Source organism: Phacochoerus africanus, chromosome 2 (genome assembly GCF_016906955.1).
Source record: "Phacochoerus africanus isolate WHEZ1 chromosome 2, ROS_Pafr_v1, whole genome shotgun sequence".
Classification (NCBI taxonomy): Eukaryota; Metazoa; Chordata; class Mammalia; order Artiodactyla; family Suidae; genus Phacochoerus; species Phacochoerus africanus.
The window spans coordinates 226,121,717-226,145,011 of record NC_062545.1 but is presented as its reverse complement, the minus strand read 5'-3'; the positions used below and the strand labels follow the sequence as shown (position 1 = coordinate 226,145,011).

General features: G+C 39.5%; 1 protein-coding gene across 1 annotated transcript in view; it reads left to right on the top strand.

Moving 5' to 3' along the window:
- The window catches only part of TRPM3 (transient receptor potential cation channel subfamily M member 3), a 529,690-nt gene that overhangs the window by 333,540 nt on the left and 172,855 nt on the right, over positions 1-23,295 (top strand). Inside the window, exon 9 of the mRNA XM_047767762.1 lies at positions 16,102-16,225. Coding sequence (XP_047623718.1) covers positions 16,102-16,225 — 124 coding nt within the window. The remainder of the gene's footprint in view (positions 1-16,101; positions 16,226-23,295) is intronic.

Genomic DNA, 23,295 nt, shown 5'->3' with positions numbered 1-23,295 from the left:
ATAGCAAGCTGCAAATGGCATTATTTCATGCTTTTTTAGGGCTGAGTAATAGTTCATTGTGTATATATGTGTGTGTGTGTGTGTGTGTGTGTGTGTGTGTGTGTTAGCATACCTTCTTTATCCATTCCTCTGTCAGTGGACATTTAGGTTGCTTCCATGTTTTGATATTGTGAATAGTGCTGCTATGAACATTGGGGAATGTGTATCTTTTCAAATTATAGCTTTCTCTGGATATATGCCCAGGAGTAGGATTGCCGGATCATACAGTAATTCTGCTTAGTTTTTTAAGGAACTTCCATTCTATTCTTTATATGGTTGCGCCAATTTATATCCCAACCCATAGTATAGAAAGATTCCCTTTTCTCCACACCCTCTCCAGAATTTATTTTTTGTAGACTTTTGGACTGATGTGAAGTGATACATCATTGTAGTTTTGATTAGCATTTCTCTAACAATTAGTGGCATTGAGCATCTTTTTGTGTGTTTTTTGTCCATCTATATTTCTTCTTTGGAGAATGTCTATTTAGATAGTTTGCCCAATTTTAATTTTTTTAAAAAATAAAGAGCTGCATGAGCTGTTTGTATTTTTTGGAGATTCATCCCCTGTCAGTAACCACATTTACAAATATTTTCTCCCATTCTTTGGGTTATCTTTTCATTTTGCTTATGGTTTCCTTTGTTGAATCACTAGGTATTTATTTAATGTTTGTTTAAAGCAATAAGCATGTCTTTCCTTGAGATTTACAATCTCATTTAAACTCACATCATAAATAATTTTGAATTATATGTTAGTTACTGAATTCTAAAAGGCAGAAATAGGCATAGTTTGGAGTAGGTGGATAAAGTTTCATAGAGTATTATTGCAATTTTTCTCTCTGTAGAATATATAAAGATATAGTTATATGGATATTTGTGTCATTGTAGCCAAGTTCCGCAAGGCTAGAGTGGCTTCATTTATTTAGGACAGTGCAAAAGAAATATTTTTGCCTTTGAGTTTGCTGTTTGATCCCTCCATGTGTGTCAACATGGGGAGAATGAAGCACTGGCTTTAAAAAAAAATTATCTGGATAGTCCATGGAGGAAAGTAGCAGTGGAAAGTTTTATTGATCTAAATTGGCCCTGGAGTTCCCTTTGTGGCACAGTGGAAATGAATCCAACTAGTAACCATGAGGTTGCAGGTTCGATCCCTGGCCTTACTCAGTGGGTTAAGAATCCAGCATTGCCATGAACTGTGGTGTATTTACAGAGGCAGCTGGGATCCTGTGGTGCAGTGGCTAGGGCATAGGCTGGCAGCTGTAGCTCCAATTGGACCCCTAGCCTGGAAACTTCCAGGTGCCACAGGTGCGGCCCTAAAAAACAAAGGAAATAAATTAATTAATTAAAATAAAAATATATTGACCAATAAGTTCTTTATATTGATTACGTTTACTTTAGAATTGTGCAACTCCAAGTTGGGAAAGTGTGGCCTTGAACGTAAATAGCGCACATGAGAGAAACACAGAGCTGGTTATGGTAAAGAATTATGGTAAAGAAATTCTTTTTGGAGAACCATGGCCTGCAACATTTAGATAGCCCATCAGTGCAAGTGAAGACTTCAGCGTCTGTGTTCCTCTGAGATTTGCTTATCGAACACGCCGCCATTTGTTATATAGAAAACATTCAAAGTAAGCATCTGAATTACACGTCTCAGCATGTCTAAGAATTACCTGGAAGCGAGAGAGGACACAGACTCCCTTAAGTCTCTGGATTAGATTCCATGTAGCTGGCCTGAGGTACAGGAAACTGTATCTGAAACCAAAATCCCAGGTGATTCCAGTGAGAGTGGTCCATGGACAACTCTTAGAAACTCGTTTAAAATTTGTAAAAATTGAATTTCTCTTTCAATTTCACTGGTGTGTCCACAAACAGCTTTTTCACTCTCTCTGCCTCGTGTGCATTCTCCTCGCATATGCGACTGCATTGTTACCACAAGTACTTTGTATTCTCTGCCAGACTGGGTCTTTGGAACCCAGTTGATTTGAAAATTTTGTTTAGCATGAACCTCCTCTTTTCTTTCTTTATCCCAAGTGTTCTTGGTTCCAAACATCTGTCAGACTTTAAAAGTCTTCCCTTGAAGAGCAAGGTATACCATAAGAATATTCATTTTGACAGGAATAATAAGTTTCTCTGTTGGTGTTTTTATTTACATGGATTTCTTAAGGGTATTCAGTTCTCTTCCTTATTTCTTTTGAAAATTATTTTCTGAGTAGTTCAAAAGGTATGAACAATTTAAAAAGAGAAAGAAAAGAGGATGAGAAAAGTAACAGTATTTAAAAGTGAAGTGATGCTGCTTGGTTGGTTGATGGCTCTCAGTTGTTTGAGAAGCTGACAGTATTTAGGGGCATAACTTCAGCATTAGAAGGTTTTAGCTCACTTTCCTTTGACTTGACAATTGCAATGGATGACCATTTAAGAGTCCCAATCTCCCACCTGCCCCTAGTATTGATTTTCATTTTTTTGAAGTCCCTGGACCCTTTTTCAAATAAAATTTCAGGTAGAGTGTGAACTATAAAACAGACAAAACACCAAGTCTACTCTATTGAAGCTGGAGTGGAAGGCCTAGACCTATGGTTCTCAATTTTTATCTTGCATGAAAATTACCCAGAGGGTTTCTATAAACAAATTGCCCACCCTCAGATTTTTTAATTCAGTTAAGTCTGGTTGGAGCCAAGTTATTTAAATATCAAAGGAGTACCCTGAAGATGCAGATTCTGTTGGCCCAGGGTCCATACTTTCAGAAAGAAGGGGCTTAGCCTCCCTGTCTCTCTTGCTGGTTCTTGCCTACTAAAGAAGTTCTAAAGTGACTCTGGAGCTTCTTTTCAAAATTCCAAGGGCTTCTTTGTAGAACTTAGTTGAAGACCATTGATCTACAAGTTAGGTCCACATTCCTTTGTATAGACTCAAGACCCTTTGCATTCTTCAGCCTCTCTCTAGAGACATCTTGGTGAAATTTCCATTTACCCCACAATCCAGTGGAACTGTTCTCCGCCCCCCCTGCTCTCCAGGCACAGCATGCTGGCATAAGCCCTCTGCCTTAGCATGAGATGTCCATGTACATTTCTTAACCCACTTAAATTCTAGGAAATTTTTCTTTCTGAAGGTCAGTGCATAGCCTCTTTCTCATGAAGAAGTAATGGGGGCTTTAAAACCCAAAAATACATTTAAAGTTTATTTGGATTAGGTGTAGATAATAACTATCCTGGTGTTTAATCCCTCTACCTTAGAGGAAATGAATTCTGAATGAACCTGGATGACATGAGAACCTGCAACTGCTAAAAATACAGTGTATTAACATCTTACTCAGTGGTATCATTAATAATAGATAATGCTTGGGGTATTATTAATAGATTTCTCTCACATTCCCCATGCAATCTGCAGATGTTGATTATGAACCACAAGATTAATGAAAATTATTTACAGCAGTAACTATCTGCTTATAAAAGCTTATTTATATAAAGAGCTTTATAAAAGAGAAACACTGAATATGTATTAAAGTCGGACTCCAAGGTTAACTCAAGTTTGTACTATGGTTGTCTAGAAAAGTCTCCATTCAGTTTCAGTAAAGCCTTTTCTTTGTTGTCTTAATTGTTGGACATCTCTCCTAGAGTTGATATACATGTTTATTGTATTTTCTGGATTTATTCAATGTAAAGGAAGTATCCATCCATAAGTACTGACCCCTAAAGTTTTTAAGTAAGCAATAAAGAATCCATTCCTCTAAATCCATGGAAACCGCAGTTCAATTTCTTGGAGAGAGGACTAAAATTTGGAGGTCCTTGACTTTCTTTGACCCTATAATCTTGGTTTTCACCATTTGAGAGGCTATTTGAGATTTTATCATCCTCTGTGGACAGCTGACAAATTTTCATCTTGAGTGTCAAGAGTAATCAACTGGTAGTAGTTTCCTAAAATAATATGTTGAGAATGATTCTAAAACCACATTTGGACACAGAGGAAAGTTTACTGTGATAGATTGGCAGTGATGCAAAGAAAGACATTTATAGTCAAAATGCCATGGGTTTCTACTCTTATTCTAGAATAAAAACAAAATCCTGTAGCTAGCTCAGGCAGATTGAAGATCAAACCTTGCCTTTAGCAGCTACACCATATTGCCTCTTAGGAAATGGGACCCAGTAACTACAGGAGATTTACTTGCCTCGGAGCTGCGTTATTCCCGACAACAGAGGAGGCTTTACCCAGCTTCCCTCTTTTCTTCTTGTTTCACACGCTGGTTACCTTCTCCTTTGAATTAAATATTGGACCAACATTTGAAGCATGTCACTTGAAGAGGTGCCAGTGTTTGTGCCTGCCCAAAGAGCCTATACATCTCAGTCCAGCTCTGATTCTGACTTCTATACAGGGACTAAAACAATAAAAATTTGACTATTCCTCTTGCTTGGCTCTGTGCAGTATTCACTGATGGGATTTCACTTGGATTGAAATCACAGGATGTGTTTTCCTTACAGTTTTGGCAGCAGAGATGCTACCTGACCATGTGGCAGTCCCTGTATCCTTTGGCAACAAGTCAATTTCTTCTCTTGGGCACATTCATAACCAAAGGCAAAGGAAAGAGGAGAAATTGTGGAGACACAGCCAAGACTGTTCAGGATTTTTCACCATAATGTCCTTCTAGTCCCTGCCCAAGGCTGAGGACTCGGCACCTCCATCTGCCTAAATAGCAGCACTGCCCAATAGAACTTTCCATGATAATAGGAATGTTCTATATCTCTGCTGTCCAGTCAGACAGTCACTAAGCCCTTGAATTGTGACTAGAGTGACTAAGAAATTGAATTTTAAATTTTATTTAATTGTAATAAATTTAAATTTGAATTGCCACATGTGGCTAATAGCTAGCACAGCTCTGCCATTTCTGTAATTGGATTCTACCAAACTGGGAGCCCTTGAATGTCTGACAGATTTCCAATGTTATTAGAAATTTTCCCTTTCATTTTTAAAATTACATTTACATTCTTTCTTCCAACCAACATTATGTATTCAGTCATTCAACAAATATTTTTGGATAGACACCTACCATGTTCCAGGCCCTCTTCTAGATGTGGGCAAAAAACAAAACAAAACAAAAAAACACCTATAAACCAAATAGGCAAACATTTTTGCTATTGTGGAGCTTATATTTTAGTCTGGTTACATAGATAATAAGTAATCAACATAATAAATAAATGTGTAGAATATTTTAAAAGGTGATATACTATGGGGAAAAGGAGAAGGGTGGGGGGCAAGATAAGGGGCAGTGGAAAAGCCTCTGTCTTCAGCAATTTGATGAGCACGGAGAGGAGGAGTAGATAAGTAATATAACTTGCGGTTGGTGTAGCCAAGGAGCTATAGACCAGTTAGGATTGTCTTAATCTGTCCTTATGAAATACCAGATATAAGATGCACAGCACAAAGCTTTTCTTATAATAGGTAATTCATTGCCTCTCTTACCACCATCCTCAATCCCACCTCACCACCTACCTTCTGTTTCCTTTTGTATGTATAGCTATGCCTTCTGTTTTGCTATAGCTGGCTCAGGATTCTAGAGTGGGTTAAGAAAAATAGTTGATAGATAGATAGACAGATAGTTAGATAGGAAATAAATGGTAGGAAGAAAGAAGAAAGAGAAATATCACTCTATGGGTAGTAGTCAGTGAAACTTGTCAGAGAGCAGACTACTATCAAGGTGTGTGCATCATCCCCCATTATAGGCACCTTCTCTAAGATACTTCTAACTACCTCACGTTGCTAGATGGAAATCCTCAGGAAAAGCCCTCGTTAACAGCTACTCTAGGCTAGATGCTATTAACAAGATCAGAGGCCCTATTTATCACAGGTCTTAGCTGTTAGGGGTCATTATTATCTGGAGTTGATCCTCAGTAAAAAGTTGGGAAAAGTAATTTTCTACCCCCTTGTTCCATCTGGGTCACTTTTCTGCATTTCATTTGTGCATCTTCCCCTTCTGTCTATCCAACTAGTGTTTTCTAAAAACCATCAGCATCAGTAAGTTTACAGCTAAGTGAGTTTACCATGCAATACTTATCCCAGGAGTTGATTTTAGGGCTTCTAATTGTTGAGCAAAATATTTGCTTGCCTTTTAGTTAATTAAAAGGAATGTTGGTTATCTGATAAGTTAAGAAAGTAGCCCCGAGAAAGTAGTTGATCCTTGAAATCCTATTATTCAGTCTCCTTATACATAAGATATATAAGATTTTGTCTCAGGGATAAAACATAATAAATCTCCACTTGTATCCAGTCATTTAAACAACAAATCACTAACTTTACTGCACTGAGCTGAGCTTACATATTCAAGTTGCTGTACCTCATTATCAGAGATTCTTCCTTCTGATCCTCTTGTCCTCCAAGCCTAGCTCTGATGTTTTCAGTTATATCATCTTTAGCAAGTAAGTTTTGCTCTACAGGCTTCAGATTCTTCATCTATATCATTCCTTTATCCTTAACTTCAAATTTGCAGCAAAATTTTCAGATTAGCACTTTTCCTAGAACATACAGACTCCAGAAATAATCAAAGTATAAGCTTCAGGAGGAAGTCATAGTCAAGTGAGACTTCTGATCCTAACACCTATTTGACTTAAAGATGACATAAAATTATCTAGAGTAATGGTTTTAGGATATCTTCTCATCACTTGTTTGTTTTTATGACATTGATTAACATAAGAGCTAATAGTCTTTCTTCATTGATAACCTTCTATGTGGTTTTGAATTATAGCCTTTTCCATCTCATTCACAGATCTGCTCCATCCAACTTTTATAGAAATATTTCAGTTTTTCTTTTCTCCAAAGGGTTGGTCTGCAGGTAATTTGTATCTCCAGTACCTTGCCTCAGCTCTGAGCAAGGCATCATTGGGATGTTCTATAGGTATGAGAGCCCCTAGGATATCTATTAATTTAAAAAACCTGCTTATTATCAAACACTTATTATGTGCTAAAACCAGTACTAGGTGCTTTCTGTACCTGATCTTTTTTCCCCAATGCATCAACATATAAAGACATATTCTACCCCCTCTCAACAGATAAGGAGATGGAGGCTTAGAGAGATTGAATAACTGTCTCAGGTCCCTCAACTAGCAAATGAAAGAACTGGATTACAACCAAAAGCACCATAGCATAGTGCCTTAATTATAACATTCCATCTTCTGCAGAACATTGCAAAATTGACCTTACCTCTTCTATGTAGGACATAGAATTAGTTGAAAAAAAATGTAGCTGTATGCTGAGTTGATTTTCATGTGATATTATGTCCAGTTGGCATAAAACACCAAGATATATGTGAAGGAGATTATCTTGATAGCGCTAAAATCCTTAAAGTCTTCAAACAGTTATTGTGGACTTTTATGGGCAATACATTGCTGTAAGCATTATGCGAGAGAGAGAGTGAATAAGCATCCACTCATGCCAAGAGCTACAAAGCAATTCAAAGGGGTAAAAATTCCCCAAAGTTACAACCAAATACAGATCTTTGAGTTGGGTGGCCAATTCATTTAGAGTTTAAAGAAGAACTCAAAAAGCCAAGAACATTTCTTGGAGATGAATATGATTGAAAGATAAAGGATCAAGAAAATCCACTCATTGAGAGGCAAAATACTATGCCACTTCCCCATTCTTCCAAATAGTTTTGAAGTCCTTTCCAACATGAGCAAAGGGAGTGGGGAAGGGCACCTGGTAGCTGCTACAAAGCAGGCAGCTGCTCATGTACTCAGTCAATCCATAAACATTCTTCTAGAACTAGGGTTGAACTATGTACTTACTCTTCTAGAGCATAGATACAGACAAAGATGCACTTACTGCCTCAGAGTGTTCATAATCTATCAGAGGGAAACATATATCTAACTAAATAGTTTCCATGCAATATAATAATTGTTGTAATATGTATCAAGTGCTATGGGTACATCAAGGGAGTGGTAACTGGAGACTTTCACACAGGATGTGGATTTTGAGCTGAATTATAAATGATGAGTTTTGAGTGATGAGATTAGATATAGAGAGTATTTCAAGCAGCAGGTATAGCAGTTTCAAGGGCCTAGAAGCATGCAAGAGTCTGGTGTGTCTGGGTGAAAATAGCATTTCTTAGGGTATCTGTGAGAGGGTAGCAGGAGATGAGCCCAGCTGTGGAGAGAAACCATGATAAGCCTTAAATGCCATACACAAGTTGAAATGTTATCTTGCTAGTAATGAGAAGACATTACAGGGTTTTGAGAAGGATCTGGTATAATTATTTGCCTTGTAGGAGAACCATTCAATCAACATTGTGGAGAATGTATTAGAGGAGGATGAAAAAGAAGTGATCTGTTGATGCCATTCAAGTAAAGTATAATAAGGGTCCAACTTCAGATAGAACAAGAATGAAGTAAACTTGAACAATATTTTAGGAAGTCAAGTTTCTCTGTTATCTAGTTTCTGACAGGAGTTATCAAAGCTGGCAGGTGCTATTGTTGCTTTATGTCTCTATACAGACCCCAAAGTGAGGTAAGGGCATCAAGAAAATACCCTCCTGTTTTAGGTGGTATCTTAACCTGGGCTTTAAAAGTTGAACTAATAATACACACATTTTACTGAAGATGTCCCTTAGAAACAGCAGTTATGTGATGAAGTATCTTCCTACTTCCATGGTATCCATGAAAAAAGACTCTGACCAGGATCCCAAGGCTGAAAACAAATACCTGGTACCTTATAGGTGCTAAATGATGTAAATAGGCAGCTTGAGCAAATGAGAAAATAGTTATAGGTTCTATACTTCAAATCAATATTAATATTTTGAAAATACTTATGAGTGGTTAGACTATTATTTTTAAGGATAATGGTAGTTCTCGTTATAATCAACTATTAAAAAAGAGAGTCCAAAATAAGGCAGTGGGGCTATTTATCACTGAAATATAGAAAAGATTGCCATTTCTGTTCTCATCTGAACAGAAACACTTGACAGGGTTGCCTGTCTCCAAGGTTACCACCATCAATATATTCCTTCTCTGCATGTTCACACTTTTCTCCCATCAAGAATAGAATCTGTCAGAGTTCCCGTCATGGCACAGTGGAAATGAATTTGACTAGGAGCCATAAGGTTGTGTGTTCGATCTCTGGCCTTGCTCAGTGGGTTAAGGATGCAGCATTGCTGTGAACTGTGTTGTAAGTCACAGACGTGGCTCGGATTCCTAGTTGCTGTGGCTGTGGTATAGGCCAGCAGCTGTAGCTCTGATTAGACCCCTAGCCTGGAAACCTCCATATGCCATGCGTATGGCCCTTAAAAAAAAAAAAAAAGAATAGAGTCTGTTTCTTCCCCTCCTCTTGAATCCAGTCTGCTCTTAGTGACTTGCTTGATTAATTGAACATAAGGAAATGACATTCTGTGACTTCTAAGGAGAAATCATAAGAAGCCTTTCAGTTTTTACTTCAGCCTCTTTGAACACTCTCTCTTGGAATCCCTTACTTTAAGAGAAGTCAGCTATGTAAGGAGTCCATCTACCCTGTAACCACCATTGAAGGCAGTGCCAGCCAGCCCTCAAATTTTTTCAGCCATCCCAGACCATGTATCAGACTTACAAGTAAAGAAGCCATCTTGGACTTTCCAGCCCTAGCAGAGGCCACAAGGAGAAGAACTGAGGCCCCAGACATATGGCCCCAGTTGAACCATTCTAGCCGTCTTCATTTATCACAGCCTCTCCAGCTAAGGTCTGAGATATCATAGACCCAAGATGAGTTAGCTCTTCTGTGCTCTGCCTGAACTGTTAGCCCACAAATTCATCGCCACAATAGATAAAAGATGTTTTACATTGCTGAGTTCAGGATGTGATAGCTATTAATAAATGACCAGAAATATAGGACACATGATCCTGTGAGCTCCATGAAGCTAGGACTGCATATTATTTTTCTCTATCTCTGGCTTAGTGCCTGGCACATAGTAAGCACCAATATTGTTTGTTGAATGAATGAATGAGTAAATAAATATCTAGATGTCTGTATGGAATGTTGCAAGTCTCCATTATAATTAAGCTTCCAAATCTAAGTATCTTTCTTTCCCAAATCTAAGAAAGAAAAGTGATTTCTGACCTCTATCTAGAGTAGGAAATTTATTTCTCCAGCTTGGATTGGAGTGTCCTTGTACCACTTTGCTCACAAGCTATACAGAGCACTGTGGATCCTGGGAGATGGCTCTGCATTGCACACAGAAGCCCTGACCACTGGTCGTGCTACTTAACAAGGACTGGTCAAACTCTTTCCTAAGGAGCATCGTAGGACTGTGTTTTAATAGTAGCACATGCTTACACAGAACTTGCTGTGTGCCAAGCTCTTTTCTAAGTGTCTTACAAAGATTAATTCATTTAATCAAGTCTATGAGATAAGGACTATTACAATTCTATTTTAACTATACCCCCCCAAATGTGGAAATGCTGAACAGTTTGCACAGGATAACACTGTTAGCAAATGATGGTTTCACCCCAGACAGCCTGACCCTGATGACCTTAATCCTTTTTTTCATGATGCTGTCCTGCCTCTGCGAAGAATCATGCTGCTAGTTGCAACCCCAGCCATTTGGAAAGAAGTGATAACTTTTACTAAAGAAGAAGAGAGAGGGAAGAGAAGGAAAGAAAAATTCCATTCTCTGTAATCTTAGACAAGACATGTAAACCTGTTTACACAATGTTGCACTTAGTAATTTGCTTTGACTTCAACAAATGCTAAAATTTAATTTTTTTTAGAGCATTAGAGATTCCATAGGAAATGATGTTTTTTAAGTACCAAATTTTGGTATTTCTAGCAATCATTTTTTATTTATATAAGTAAAATTTTCCCGTATTGTATCAGAGTGAGTTATGGGGCATGAGAAGGGTTTCTCTCCTGAAAATCCATTAGCCTAAGCCTAGCTCTTTGAGTCCCATTGAATCCTAAATGCATTTTCCAATTTTTAAATCTATGAACAAAACTCTAGTGTTGCAGGTAATTAGATTCATTCTGAGAAAAACTATGTCCACATGGGTCGAATTGCCAGCATTGGAACAGAATACTAATAGCAAACTGTGGGAAGTTTTGTTGGTTTCTCTGAGCAATGGATAAACACTGACCTATTTCAAATGACTCTGTGACTCATCTGAAAAGCTTCAGATCACAAGGACAGCATTTAAATGGAGACACAAATGCCATGGTGTAGAGATTTTCCTCACTTCCTAAATGACTACACTTCCTAAATCAGAAAACCTTCTAATTTGAGGTATACCCAAAATAGCGTGGGTACATATGAAGCCACAAATTAACAGTTTCCATAAATAGGTACCACTTTGTCAAAGACCCAATTCTAGAACTACAACTTTACATAATACTATGACCATGTTTTGATGTCAAGAAATTTTCAATCACTAGTCTAGTGCCATAAAAAGAAATCTAAAATGGGCTTAGTTCTATTTTTTGCTCATGATTAGCTATAACAGTCAAGATTTTTAAATCATTCCAGTGTTGTGCAGAAAAAAAAATAGAAGCTAAGAAAGTAATAATTTCAAGAAAGCAGACCTCCCAATATCATGAGTATGGCTACAAAATAATAAAAGTGCAGTAGAGGAGATAGAGTAAGAATTTGTAGCAAATTGGAAACATTTAGTTCAGCATAGAAAATGCTTGTGAAAAATTAGAAGCAAATATAATCTTCAGCATACTAAATGCACCTGCCTTTGTCTTCATTTACTCATTTTCCCTTATCTTCTCCAAATTTGTCTGATTTCCTTAAGATATTCTCTACATCACAAAAAGGAAAAGCCATTTCCTACAACAGATTGACTCACATTTCTACCTCCAATGCAAACGTTTAGGAAAGTGAAAGACATATTTATAGATTACAAGCGGGAAAAGCAACACCATGGAAGGAAGGCTGAATTCAATAGATTCACTGAGATTGTCAAGCTATGTGACTCTGTACACATCATTTAACCTCTTTGGGCCGAAGTCTCCTCTTCTGCAAAATGGAATTAATAACTGCTTTTTTTTTTTTTTTTGTCTTTTTAGGGCCGCACCCATGGCATGTGGAGGTTCCCAGGACTACGCCACCACCACAGCCACAGCAATGCCAGATCCGAGCCGCATTTGTGACCTACCCCACAGCTCAGGGCAACGCCGGATCCTTAACCCACTGAGCGAGGCCTGCAACCTCATGGTTCCTAGTCAGATTTGTTTCCGCTGCACCACAGCGGGAACTCCAATAACTGCTTTTCTCATAGTTTGTTGTGAAGATTAAATGAGATTATCTCTGTGAAGCCCATTGTGCCATAAACCCCAATGCGCTATGAACACATCACACCATTATACAAGATCTTTTTGAAAACAATGTTATTAAACTCTCTGCAAAGAGTCTGGGCCCCCAAAACTGTTATTTCTCTGTCAAAAGGGGGATTTGCAAGTGTTTCTGAGCTGCCAATGGCAAAGAAGCATCAAAAATGAAATTTTCCTCTTGATGCAGTCAGAAGGATAGAAAAAGAACTAAACCAGGAATCACAATTTTTGATGTTTAGTGAGTATAACTTAATGTTTTGAAAGAACTGAATCACCTTTGTTTCACTTAAATCCATCTTTGCTCCAACAGTGACAGTTATCCCCCTTTTGGAAAACACCAGCCTAGGGGATTCTTGTACTTCTAGAAGTAGAATGCCATGGTTTGTGTTGCTAAATGATTTAACCAAAGCCACAATTTCATTCAGTTGCAAAATTGGACTAAAAAGTGTAAGATGCGTGGTGTCTTTCAGCTCTTTCAACTAATCAGCTAAGTTGCACATCATTTCTCAATTTTTACAAAGTGACAGCTTGGCTGCAAGTGACAGACATATCCCTCAAACAGTTAATGACCTCAGGGAACTGGGATTTCATTACAGATGGTTGGCAATGGAAAACAAATTTCGAGTTGTCAAAATTAAACACCTGCAGATAAATGATTGAATCTATCAAGTGGCTAATTGGGGGCATCTCCACATTTGTTAATCATGTACAATAGGACTTCCTGTCGTGGCTCAGTGGAAGTGAACCTGACTAGTATCCATAAGGATGCAGGTTTGATCCCTGGCCTCGCTCAGTGGGTTAAGGACCTGGCATTGCTGTGAGCTGTGGTGTAGGTCAGATATGGAATTATTGTTGCTGTGGCCTAGGCCAGCGGCTGTAGCTCTGATTCGACCCCTAGCCTGGGAACTTCCATATCTCACAGGTGTGGCCCTATAAAGACAAAAAAAAAAATCACATACAACATTTATGTAACCAGATATTGCAAAAATCTCTAGACTCACCCACATAAGTTGCCTGTCAAATAGCTACACGCTCAGGTATGAGTGCTCATGTCTTGATGCTTCCAGAAAATTAATTGGCAACACAAATGTACTCATGTTACTCTCCAACTTAAATCCTTCAATGGTTTCTCATTTCCTGGGGGATAAGATTTAAAATAAAATCTGAGGTCTCTAACAGTGTCTTAACAATTCCCACGATCTTGCCCTCACTTAGCCCTTCTGCAGCCCCATCTTGTCCCATTCTTTCTTTTGCTCTCTATGCTCTAGCCATTTTGGCCTTCTTTTGTTTTCTCCAAACTAGGCCTATTCATGCTGTTTTGCCTGCCAAATATGCTCTTACCCAGCACTGCCCCTCATCTCCTCCCCACAATCATGATAATAATCCTTTATTCTTTAAGTCTCAGATCAAACAGCACTTCCTCAGAGGAGTCTGCCCTGAACACCCTAGATTAGAATGTATTCAACTGTCAATGAGCTTTTCTACTTCTTTTTTTAAATTTTTTATTGTTATTTCCCCCAGCACACTTTTTTTCCCCATTGTACAGCATAGGGACCCAGTTACGCACACATGTATACATAATTTTTTCTGCCGTTGTCGTGCTCTGTTGTAAGTATCTAGACATGGTCCTCAGTGCCACACAGCAGGATCTCATTGTTAATCCATTCCAAAACAATAGTTTGCATCCATTAACCACAAGCTCCCACTCCCTCCCACTCCCTCCCCCTCCCCCCGGGCAACCACAAGTCTATTTTCTAAGTCCATAATTTTCTTTTCCGTGGAAAGGTTCATTTGTGCGGTATATTAGATACCAGATATGAGTAGTATCATACGGTGAAGTAAGTCAGAAAGAGAAAGCTTTTCTACTTCTTTACCACTGTCAGTTATAGTTGAACTGCTGGTTCGTGCCTTTCTCCTCCACTGGTGGGTAAGCTCACTGGTGTGTAGATCTCATCTTTCCCTGTGGCCCTGTTGGGCACCACAGTGTATGGCACTAAAGAGACATCACTAAGCAGTTGTTGAGCGAATGGTTTCAGACCAGTTCACAAATCAGGCTACAGAGTCCTCCAGAATAATTTAGTGATCTTGAGAGAATTTGGTATCATTTTTCAATTTTATCTGAATCATTCTCTTTCTCTAAATTATATGTTCATGATAGAAACATTCCTGGGGGACCAAAGTGCTAACCCAATTGTCCATTGAGCTGAGTGACATTCCAGGATCCTTGGCATAATTCTATCAGGGGGAATGCACCTGCCTCAAAGCGGGGCCGCAGTAATACCCAGCCTAATGGGTCTAGGTGAATCCTCACACAATCCTGGGGCACAGCAGGCCAGTGATAGGAAGACATTCTCCAGCCTTTCATCTTGCTTTTTTTTAAGCGACAGAATCTGTCCTGCTTTCATGTTAATGGGAATTTTATAATTCCCTCCTCAAGTAGCCTCAGTGCTAAAGAGAGTGCAATGCACTTGGTGTAATTAGCGGCAGTGTGGTGTAGAGGAAAGAACACTGGACAAGAAGCCAGAAGAACTAGGTTCTGGCTCTGAATCTGCCACTTGTTTTTGGAGTGACCTTAAGCAACTGGCTCTTTCTGGCTAAAATATCCTTCTGTCTTGAATTGGACAAATTTCTTGCCTATCAAGTTTCAATAGGCACTAAATGAGATGGTAACTATAGTTTACTCTTTTATCTAGGAGTTGCAGGTACTTCCTTTGTGAAATCAATTTGTAAACTCTAAAATACTAAGCAAATTATGATAATGTTGTCACTAGTCCTGAAGAACAGTTTTATCTTCCTAATTTTGAATAGTATCTATTAATAATAAAATGACTTTTCATTCCTACTCTTTGACAGCTGGTAAAGATAGCCCAGTTTTCACCAGGCTAGTGAGAAAGGAGTTAAAAAGTCATTGAGATCAGTCCATATCCAGGGGATAATTGAGTTTTGACTTGATATTATGCACCTCTCTTGTTTTACTTCATTCTTCTAGAGTATAAAAACTATCTTTTAATGAAATAGTCAATATAATATCCCTTTATGGGTCAGACTCTTACCGGCAAATAACACAGCAAAAGCTTGACATAAATAATTATAACCTGGGAGTTCCTTTTGTGGCACAGCATGTTAAGGATCTGGCATTTTCATTGCTGTGGCTTGGGCTACTGCTGTGGTGTGGGTTTGATCCCTGGCCCAGGAACTTCTACCTGCCATGGGCATGGCCAAAAAAAAATAATGATGACCTGAATTGTGGGCCAGACCAGCTGCCTCCATGGAATAATTTTAAGTGAAACATAAGTCCTCACTGATACTCAAAAATTCTCTTCATTGAATTCTCAAATTTCTCCTCATTGATACTCAAAAATTCCTTAGATATAATTTGTCTTTCCACAGTTGGACATGAGGTTCAAATTTAAAGCTTCTTCAAATAAGTTATAGAGCAAATTTTTACCAAGATGCAAAGGATTAATTGAAGGTATTTTTTTGGTTTTGATAATAGCACTTGTGCAAGAAAGCATTAAACACATGCCACATAAAAGAAAAAAAGCCAAAAAAGAACTAAATCCATCTTATTACTTTACTCATTTAGGTAGTGAGATGTTAAAATGGATTTACTTTTAAATTTACTCTTTTAAAACAATTATCACAATCAAAATACCTGCTGTGAGAAAAATGCAGGAGGAAGTAGCTCCTATCGAATGTAAATCCTCCTAATGCTTTCTCATATTCTATATCTGTCAAAAATATGTACTAAATAGGAGCTGAATTAACCCGCTTTCAACATTTTTTTTCCTGCAGACTTATAAATGAATCTTTGAGGGACCAGCTGTTGGTGACCATCCAGAAGACTTTCACATACACTCGAACCCAAGCCCAGCACCTATTCATCATCCTTATGGAATGCATGAAGAAGAAGGAGTTGGTATGTAACAGTGTTTCCATGGGAGCAGAGCCTTCTCCCTAGTCCCTCTGTCTGTTTAACCATTTTCTTGAATTACAGACCAACTCTTTTCCCTTTCTGGTCAAGCTTACAACCTTCCTCAGGCTTCACTGGCACCTGTAGCTTCCTTCCCTCAGTAGTTGCATTTTCTGCCTTAATTTCATGAAATGTGGGAGGCAGTGTTCAGCCTCATTTCTTATTGAAGCCCATGTGCATGCTCTGATTGCTCAACCCAATGAGGTGAAGAGAGAACACAGGCTTCCCCCTGGAAAATGCTTCCATTGATCCTCTTAGGTTGGAGGTTTCGCTCGGCTTGTGAGCGGTGAATCACTGATGTGCTTGGTATCAACTACCTTAGTGACACAGGGTTCAGGCTAATCTGCTCATCTGCGCAGGTAGAAAATGGACTGGTGGAAATTTCTGTAATTTCTAAAGTTTCCTTCAGTAGCTACTGAAACCTTTCTCACATCTGGGAAAAATGTCTTAGAAGTGTGTAACCACAGAGAACTTCTGTTAGGGTGAACAGAAGTAGCCTGAGCTAACATTGGAGGAACACAGACTGTGTGCCAGGCAGGACGCCAGATCTTTACATGTATTAACTCACATGATCTTGGCAACTATCCCAGTGTGAGAGGTACCACTGTTATCCTCACCTTACTGATGAGGAAACACAAAGTCACGTGATGAGTAAATCAGGAAGTAGACTGAAAACCAATGGTATTTAATCTCTGCGGGGGGGCGGGGTATCTTTATTCGGAAATCATCTTGTTGAAGCACATGTAGTGAATCACCCACTCTGGGCCAAATCAAGATAGGTCTCAGCGAGAGGAGACGAATCTCAAAGGCCATGTGAGCCCATCGGCTGACGGAAAGGCAAAGGAACAGTTTAGGGAGTTCCCTGGTGGTCTACTGGTTGGGACTTGGTGTCACTGCTGTGGGCCAGGTTCAATCAATCCCTGATCTAGAAACTGAGATCCTGTGTCAAGCCACCGCACGCTGCAGCAAAACAAAACAAAACAAAACAAAACAAAAAAACCCACACTCACATACACACACACACAAAAGCAGTTCAAACCTGAGCGGTGGTCTTTCTTGGGCTTCAGAGGATCCCAAGTCTGCCTAGGCATCCTGGAATGATTACCCCTGGGGACATTGTGGAGGGACACTCTTCCTCAGATGTGCACTAGGGCCAGACCCTAAAAGGCTCAACCATAAGGAGGTGGGTGGGGTCCAGGGGAGCTGGGTCAAGCTGCCTGCAGCCAGTCCCCCACTAGACTGTAGGCTCCTTGGGGCTGGGCTGGAACTGTCTTGCTCACGATGGTGTCCCTATGTATGTGACAGTGGCTGCTCAGCGAGGCTGCCAGGAGGGAGCCTAAACTTCTGAGGCTCAATTTTTGAGTCTGAGAAACCGAACATTTAGAAAACAAAGACTTAATTAGAGTAAGCGTGACCTAACTCCAGAAAGCAGTCACCTGACTCTGATGAGAAGCCTTTCTGTGAGAGGAGTGAGGTCAGGACAGTGGACAGCACCTCTAATCCTTGAGTGTCTGACACAAGTAGTCTGGCCACCCAGTAGAGAGAAGGCTGCCTGGAAATCAGTTTGGCAGTCATGACGGCCGAGACCCAGGAGAGCCTGTGTCAATCCTGAAAATGCTCCTGGCATCCTCCCTTCTTAGAGGCAGTTAACTCACAGTGTTTCAGCCCACGTGCTTCCTCCTCTCCCAGGGAAGGACATGGAACTCAGCTTCAACGTGCATCAGCAGGGATTTTCTCCTGACTGTGACAATTAAAATTTAACAATGCGAAGGCCAGTGACTGTGACAGCTTACCAAAACTCTATGTTTTAGCAGTCCTGCAAAGTTCCTAGAAGGGCAGTCAGGATCAAAATTCTAGGAACCAGTCATCTTAAAATCAATAGAGGCTGAATATACTTTTTCTGGATATTTTATAGGACTAGACTATTCCCTGGGATTCTTTCTGCCTAATAATTGTCATGGCCCCTGCTGAAAGGTCAACTTCATTTTAATGTGAGATATTTATTGTTAGAAATGTGAGGTACCCCTAACTCTAGGCTAAGGACATGTGATTTTAAGCAATAAACTGTCCTGATCGCCACATCTGGGCAGAAATTAGGACTTTTATAAGCATAAATGTAACTAAAATTATTTCTATTTTTGAAGGATCCTGTGCAGGGGAAGGACTAGATACTTTAGAAAGGAAGTGGAAGGATGTAGGCATTATTTTTCTCCTTTTGAAGGAAGCCAGGGTGGGAACTGAGGCTGGAGAGGTCAGGAGATGTGGGCACAGCCAGGAAGAGCCATGTGTGGGCTGTCCCGCTGCAGAGTCCAAGTATCTCCTCGCCCACACTGTGAGGCTTAGCACACATAACAGGGAGCACAGGGGTACAAGGGGCTCCTCTTCTCATACATCTCATACAGTGTAAAATTTTCATGCCCCAATTGGAGATTTAATCCATCTGGTATTAGGTACAGAATTTCTTCACTACTTTTTAAAATTGAAGTATGGTTGATTTACAAGCATCAGGTATACAGCAAAGTGATACACACACACACACACACACACACAGTAGGTCTTGTTTATTTTATTTTATTTTATTTTTTGGTCTTTTTGTCTTTATTTTTTTTAGGGCCACAGGTGTGGCATATGGAGCTTCCCAGGCTAGGGGTCCAATTGGAGCTGTAGCAGACAGCCTGTACCACAGCCACAGCAATGTGGGATCTGAGCCGCATCTGTGACCTACACCACAGCTCATAGTGATGCAGGATCCTTAACCCACTGAGCGAGACCAGCAATCAATCCTGCATCCTTATGGATGCAGGTAGGGTTCGCTAACCACTGAGCTATGATGGGAACTCCTGTTAATTTTATATAGAGTAGTGTGTAATCTGTTAATCCCAAATCCTTAATTTATCCCTCCCCCTCTTTCCCTTTTGGTAACCATAAGTTTGTTTTCTCTGTCTGGGAGTCTGCTTCTGTTTTGTAAGTAAGTTCCTTTGTGTCATTTTTTAGATTCCATCCACATGTTAAATGATATCACGGTATTTGTCTTTCTCTTTCTGACTTCACTCAGTATGATCATCTCTAGGTCCATCCATGTTGCTGCAAATGGTATTTTTCTGTTCTTTTTATGGCTGAGTAATATAGCACTGTATGTATGTACCACAACTTCTTTATCCATTCCTCTGTTGATGGACATTTAGGTTACATCCTTGTCTTGGCTATTGTATATAGTGCTGCTATGAATATAGGGGCGCATGTATCTTTTTGAATTATGATTTCCTCCAGATATATGCCCAGGAGTGGGATTGCTGGATCATATGGTAACTCTATTTTTAGTTTTTTAAGGAACTTCTGTACTGTTCTCCATAGTGGCTTCACAAATTTACATTCCCACTTATAAGGTAGGAAGGTCCCCCTTCAGGTTTCTTTTGATTCTCTTTACAGACAAAGTGGAATGTAGTATTCCCTGAGGTCAACCTAACCATTTGTTGCCAAGTTCAGCTTAGGGATTTGGTTCTAGTGCTAATCTTACATCTTTCTCGTTCCAGTATCCTGTTAACTATATTATCAGATCTGGACTATAGATGCATATTTAGCATCTGGGTTGAGTGGTCTCATGGAAAATATGCCTCACTGGGCCCTTTGTATGAGTACTTTCTACTCACCTCACATTGTTCTTGAAGAAATTCACTTCTCTATTTATATCCCAACGTGGGTCAGAACACCTCAGATCCTGTCACCTTCTGAGAAGATATATCCTCTGAGAAACCAACCCATGAACTAAATCCCATCATTGTTATCCAGAAAATAAAACTAAAATTAAAGCAATAAAAACCGTCCACAGCAAAATACTAATTTGGAGACAATTGTAAGGGATCCATGGCCCTCTGCCTCCTTCCACTCAAGAGTGATCTGGTTCTAAAGAACATTGGGACAGGAAAAGTGGACCCAATGGCATAGCACACTCAAGGCTGATTACATGTGTAGAAACCACAGAGCCTTTTATTCCAGAGGACAATGCCAGGTCCTTCCCTTTGCAGCTAGCTGCCTCTTGGAGCTCCCAAAGAAGCCTCCCCTCATCACCACTTCCAATCCACCAGCCCCAGGTTGGGCAGTACATTTGCTCCCAATACTCTGTAGTGAGGGCACTGGTTGGCCCCAGCCAGGTAAGCCCCATGGTATGTGTGGCCCTAAAAAGTGATGGTGATGGATGATACCCACCTGGCTCCTAGTTCACCACCTTCCATTTCCACACTATTGGCTCCTCTAATTTGCTACCCTCCTCTCCCAGCTGCTGGACCGCCTAGGGACCAGAGCTATTCACCTTACCATTGGTTCCCAGTCACACCTAGAAAATCAAGTCTCTGATCAAAACTGATGCTGCTCTAAAATCTATGTCTTTAAATTCTATTCCCACCCCAAAGTACAATTGCCCTTCCCCTCCCTCCCCTACATATCAAACTTGAATGTCAAGCCTTTCCATAATTTTCTAGTCTGAGTACATATTCCTGAGATCATCCACGTGGAAAAATATTTTATTTTTTATTATATATATATATATGTGTATATATATATATATATATATATATATATATATATATATATTTGCTTTTTCAGGCCACACCCATGGCATATGGAAGTTCCCAGGCTAGGGGTCTAATAGGAACTGTAGCTTCCAGCCTACACCACAGCCACAGCAACATGGGATTTGAGCCACGTCTGTGACCTACACAACGGTTCACTGCAACGCTGGATCATTAACCCACTGAGCAAGGTCAGGGATTGAACCCACATCCTCATGGATATTAGTCAGGTTCATTAACCATGAGAGGAACGCTAAGGAAAAATGTTTTAGAGTGTAGTTTTCCTTGTCCTGTTCATAGTTGAGAGTCCAAGCCATCACTTCCAAAGCTGAGTCACTGGTTCTAATTCAGTTAGGTTTTCAATAATACTGGGCGATTTTTTTATTCATCACTAGCTGATTGCTTCTCCTGTTCTCTACAATCACTGTTCTAAACTTTTTATGTATTAATCTCCTAACTGCTTCTTGGGAGCTTTTGTTATGCATTTCAGAGTCCTTATAGTATGGCAACAAGGGGTTCCATCTTAATTTCCTTCTGGCTGATTCTCATCTGAAATAATAATTCTAAAATCTAGAAATAAACATTGCAACTAGACCATTTTGTTTATCCAGGCCATCAGTTCAGGATGTCAGGAATGAAGATAAACTGATATTTTTAAGACATCAATCAAGAAGCTTCTAAGGATGTCTATAGACATAAAGAAAATTGTGGGGGAACCTAGTACCTACCTTTATTTGGAAGATGATGGCCATACAACCTGAGAAACTAAACTTAAGGAACAGATGCCTTTATGCCATCAGGGATAGATTCCTATTATAGCAGCAGAAGCTATAGCATCCCCAAAGTACCACGGTCTCACTGAGATAGCCCACCTTAATGCAAGGAAAAACCAAAGACATAGAAAATGTGCTACTGGAATAAACTGAAGCAAAGATATGGGTCATCAGGCTTATCTCCTTTTCAGTAACTTCTTTGTAGCCTTTGATGCTGTCAACTCCTCTTCCCCCTCCAGAGTTACTTTCCTGAGGATTCAGTGATGTTAGACTCTAAACTGCCTTTCTCTTTCCTTGCTGTTTCTTTTACAAATCGTTTATCTTTTTATTGCTGGTTCCCTTTCTTCCTCACCATACTATAAACAGCTACTTAGCCAATTCTTGGCTCTTTCTCTTTTCATTCATTATTCTGGCTTCAGTTACCACTTTGAAACAACTCCCAAATGCAAACATCTTGAGCCTTGTCTACCAGGCTCCTTCATGTCCAAAGTCCATACTCTCAATGGTAGTCTCATTCTTCCTTTACTAGCTTATTGCTCTTCCCTGTTAACCTGGTTTCCCCTAATCCAAAATCACCCCAACAGTTCTTTGTCTACACTACAGGGCTTGGTACACTTCTGTAAAGAGGCCGATGCTAAGTATTTCAGGTTTTGTGTTCTTCAAACAGCCTCTGTCCCATATTTTTCTGTTTGTTTGCTTATTTGCTTGTAAACAATGCTTTAAATAATAAAAACCATTCTCAGCTTACTGGACATAGAAAAATAGGCCATGGCCCAAATTTCACCCACAATCTGTGGTTTGCTGTCCCCTGCTATATAATATTGCCACACTCTTGGTGAAGCACAGAACCCATCCCATTACTCCTTTGAATGTGAAGTATAATGTTTTACTTATAGTTTCAGTCTTACATTCTACAACATTTTTATAGGCGCCTCACACTAACCAAACTGATCTTCTTGCATTCATTTAAAAAAATATTTCCTACTTCCTGCATTTGTTCAAGCTTAGCACTCTCCCTTTATCCTTAACCAGTTTCCAAACACATTCATGTACATGCACACATGTACGCACACATGTACACACACACACACACACACACACACACACACACCCCTAGGTGACATCTCAGTCCTTTATTTCTAACTCCTTTTTGGTACTTATCATTTATACCTTAAGTTATTTATGTGTATCTCTAATTTCACATGTAAGCTCTTAAAAGCAGAATCTCTGTCCGATTTGTTATTCCCACTTATCCCTATTTGTGCTTAGTAGCTTAGCATATATGTACCAGATGCTCAGTAAATCTTCATTTGATGAGTGAGTGAATGAATGAATTCAGATGAATATACTTTAAGGTAGAAAGATACCAATTCAGTATCTTTAAATTGCTCTAAAATCTTCATTAATACAGTGACATGACTCCTTAGGGTGTGATAGATTTGGTTTATGGATGTAGATTTGATTCAGGGCCATCTGCTTAAGTTGCTGGACCTATAGGAGGGAATCCCAATGTGGAAAGCTCTAGAAGTGGACAAAACTTATTTTGCTTCAGCACTCAAGTGACTAAACTTCCATTAAGCCCCACTGCCCTCAGCTTGAAGAGAGAATGATAATACCTATGTGTTCTAGGATCTGCCACATTTAGGGCTTCCTCCTTACTGGTAGAGATTGTAAT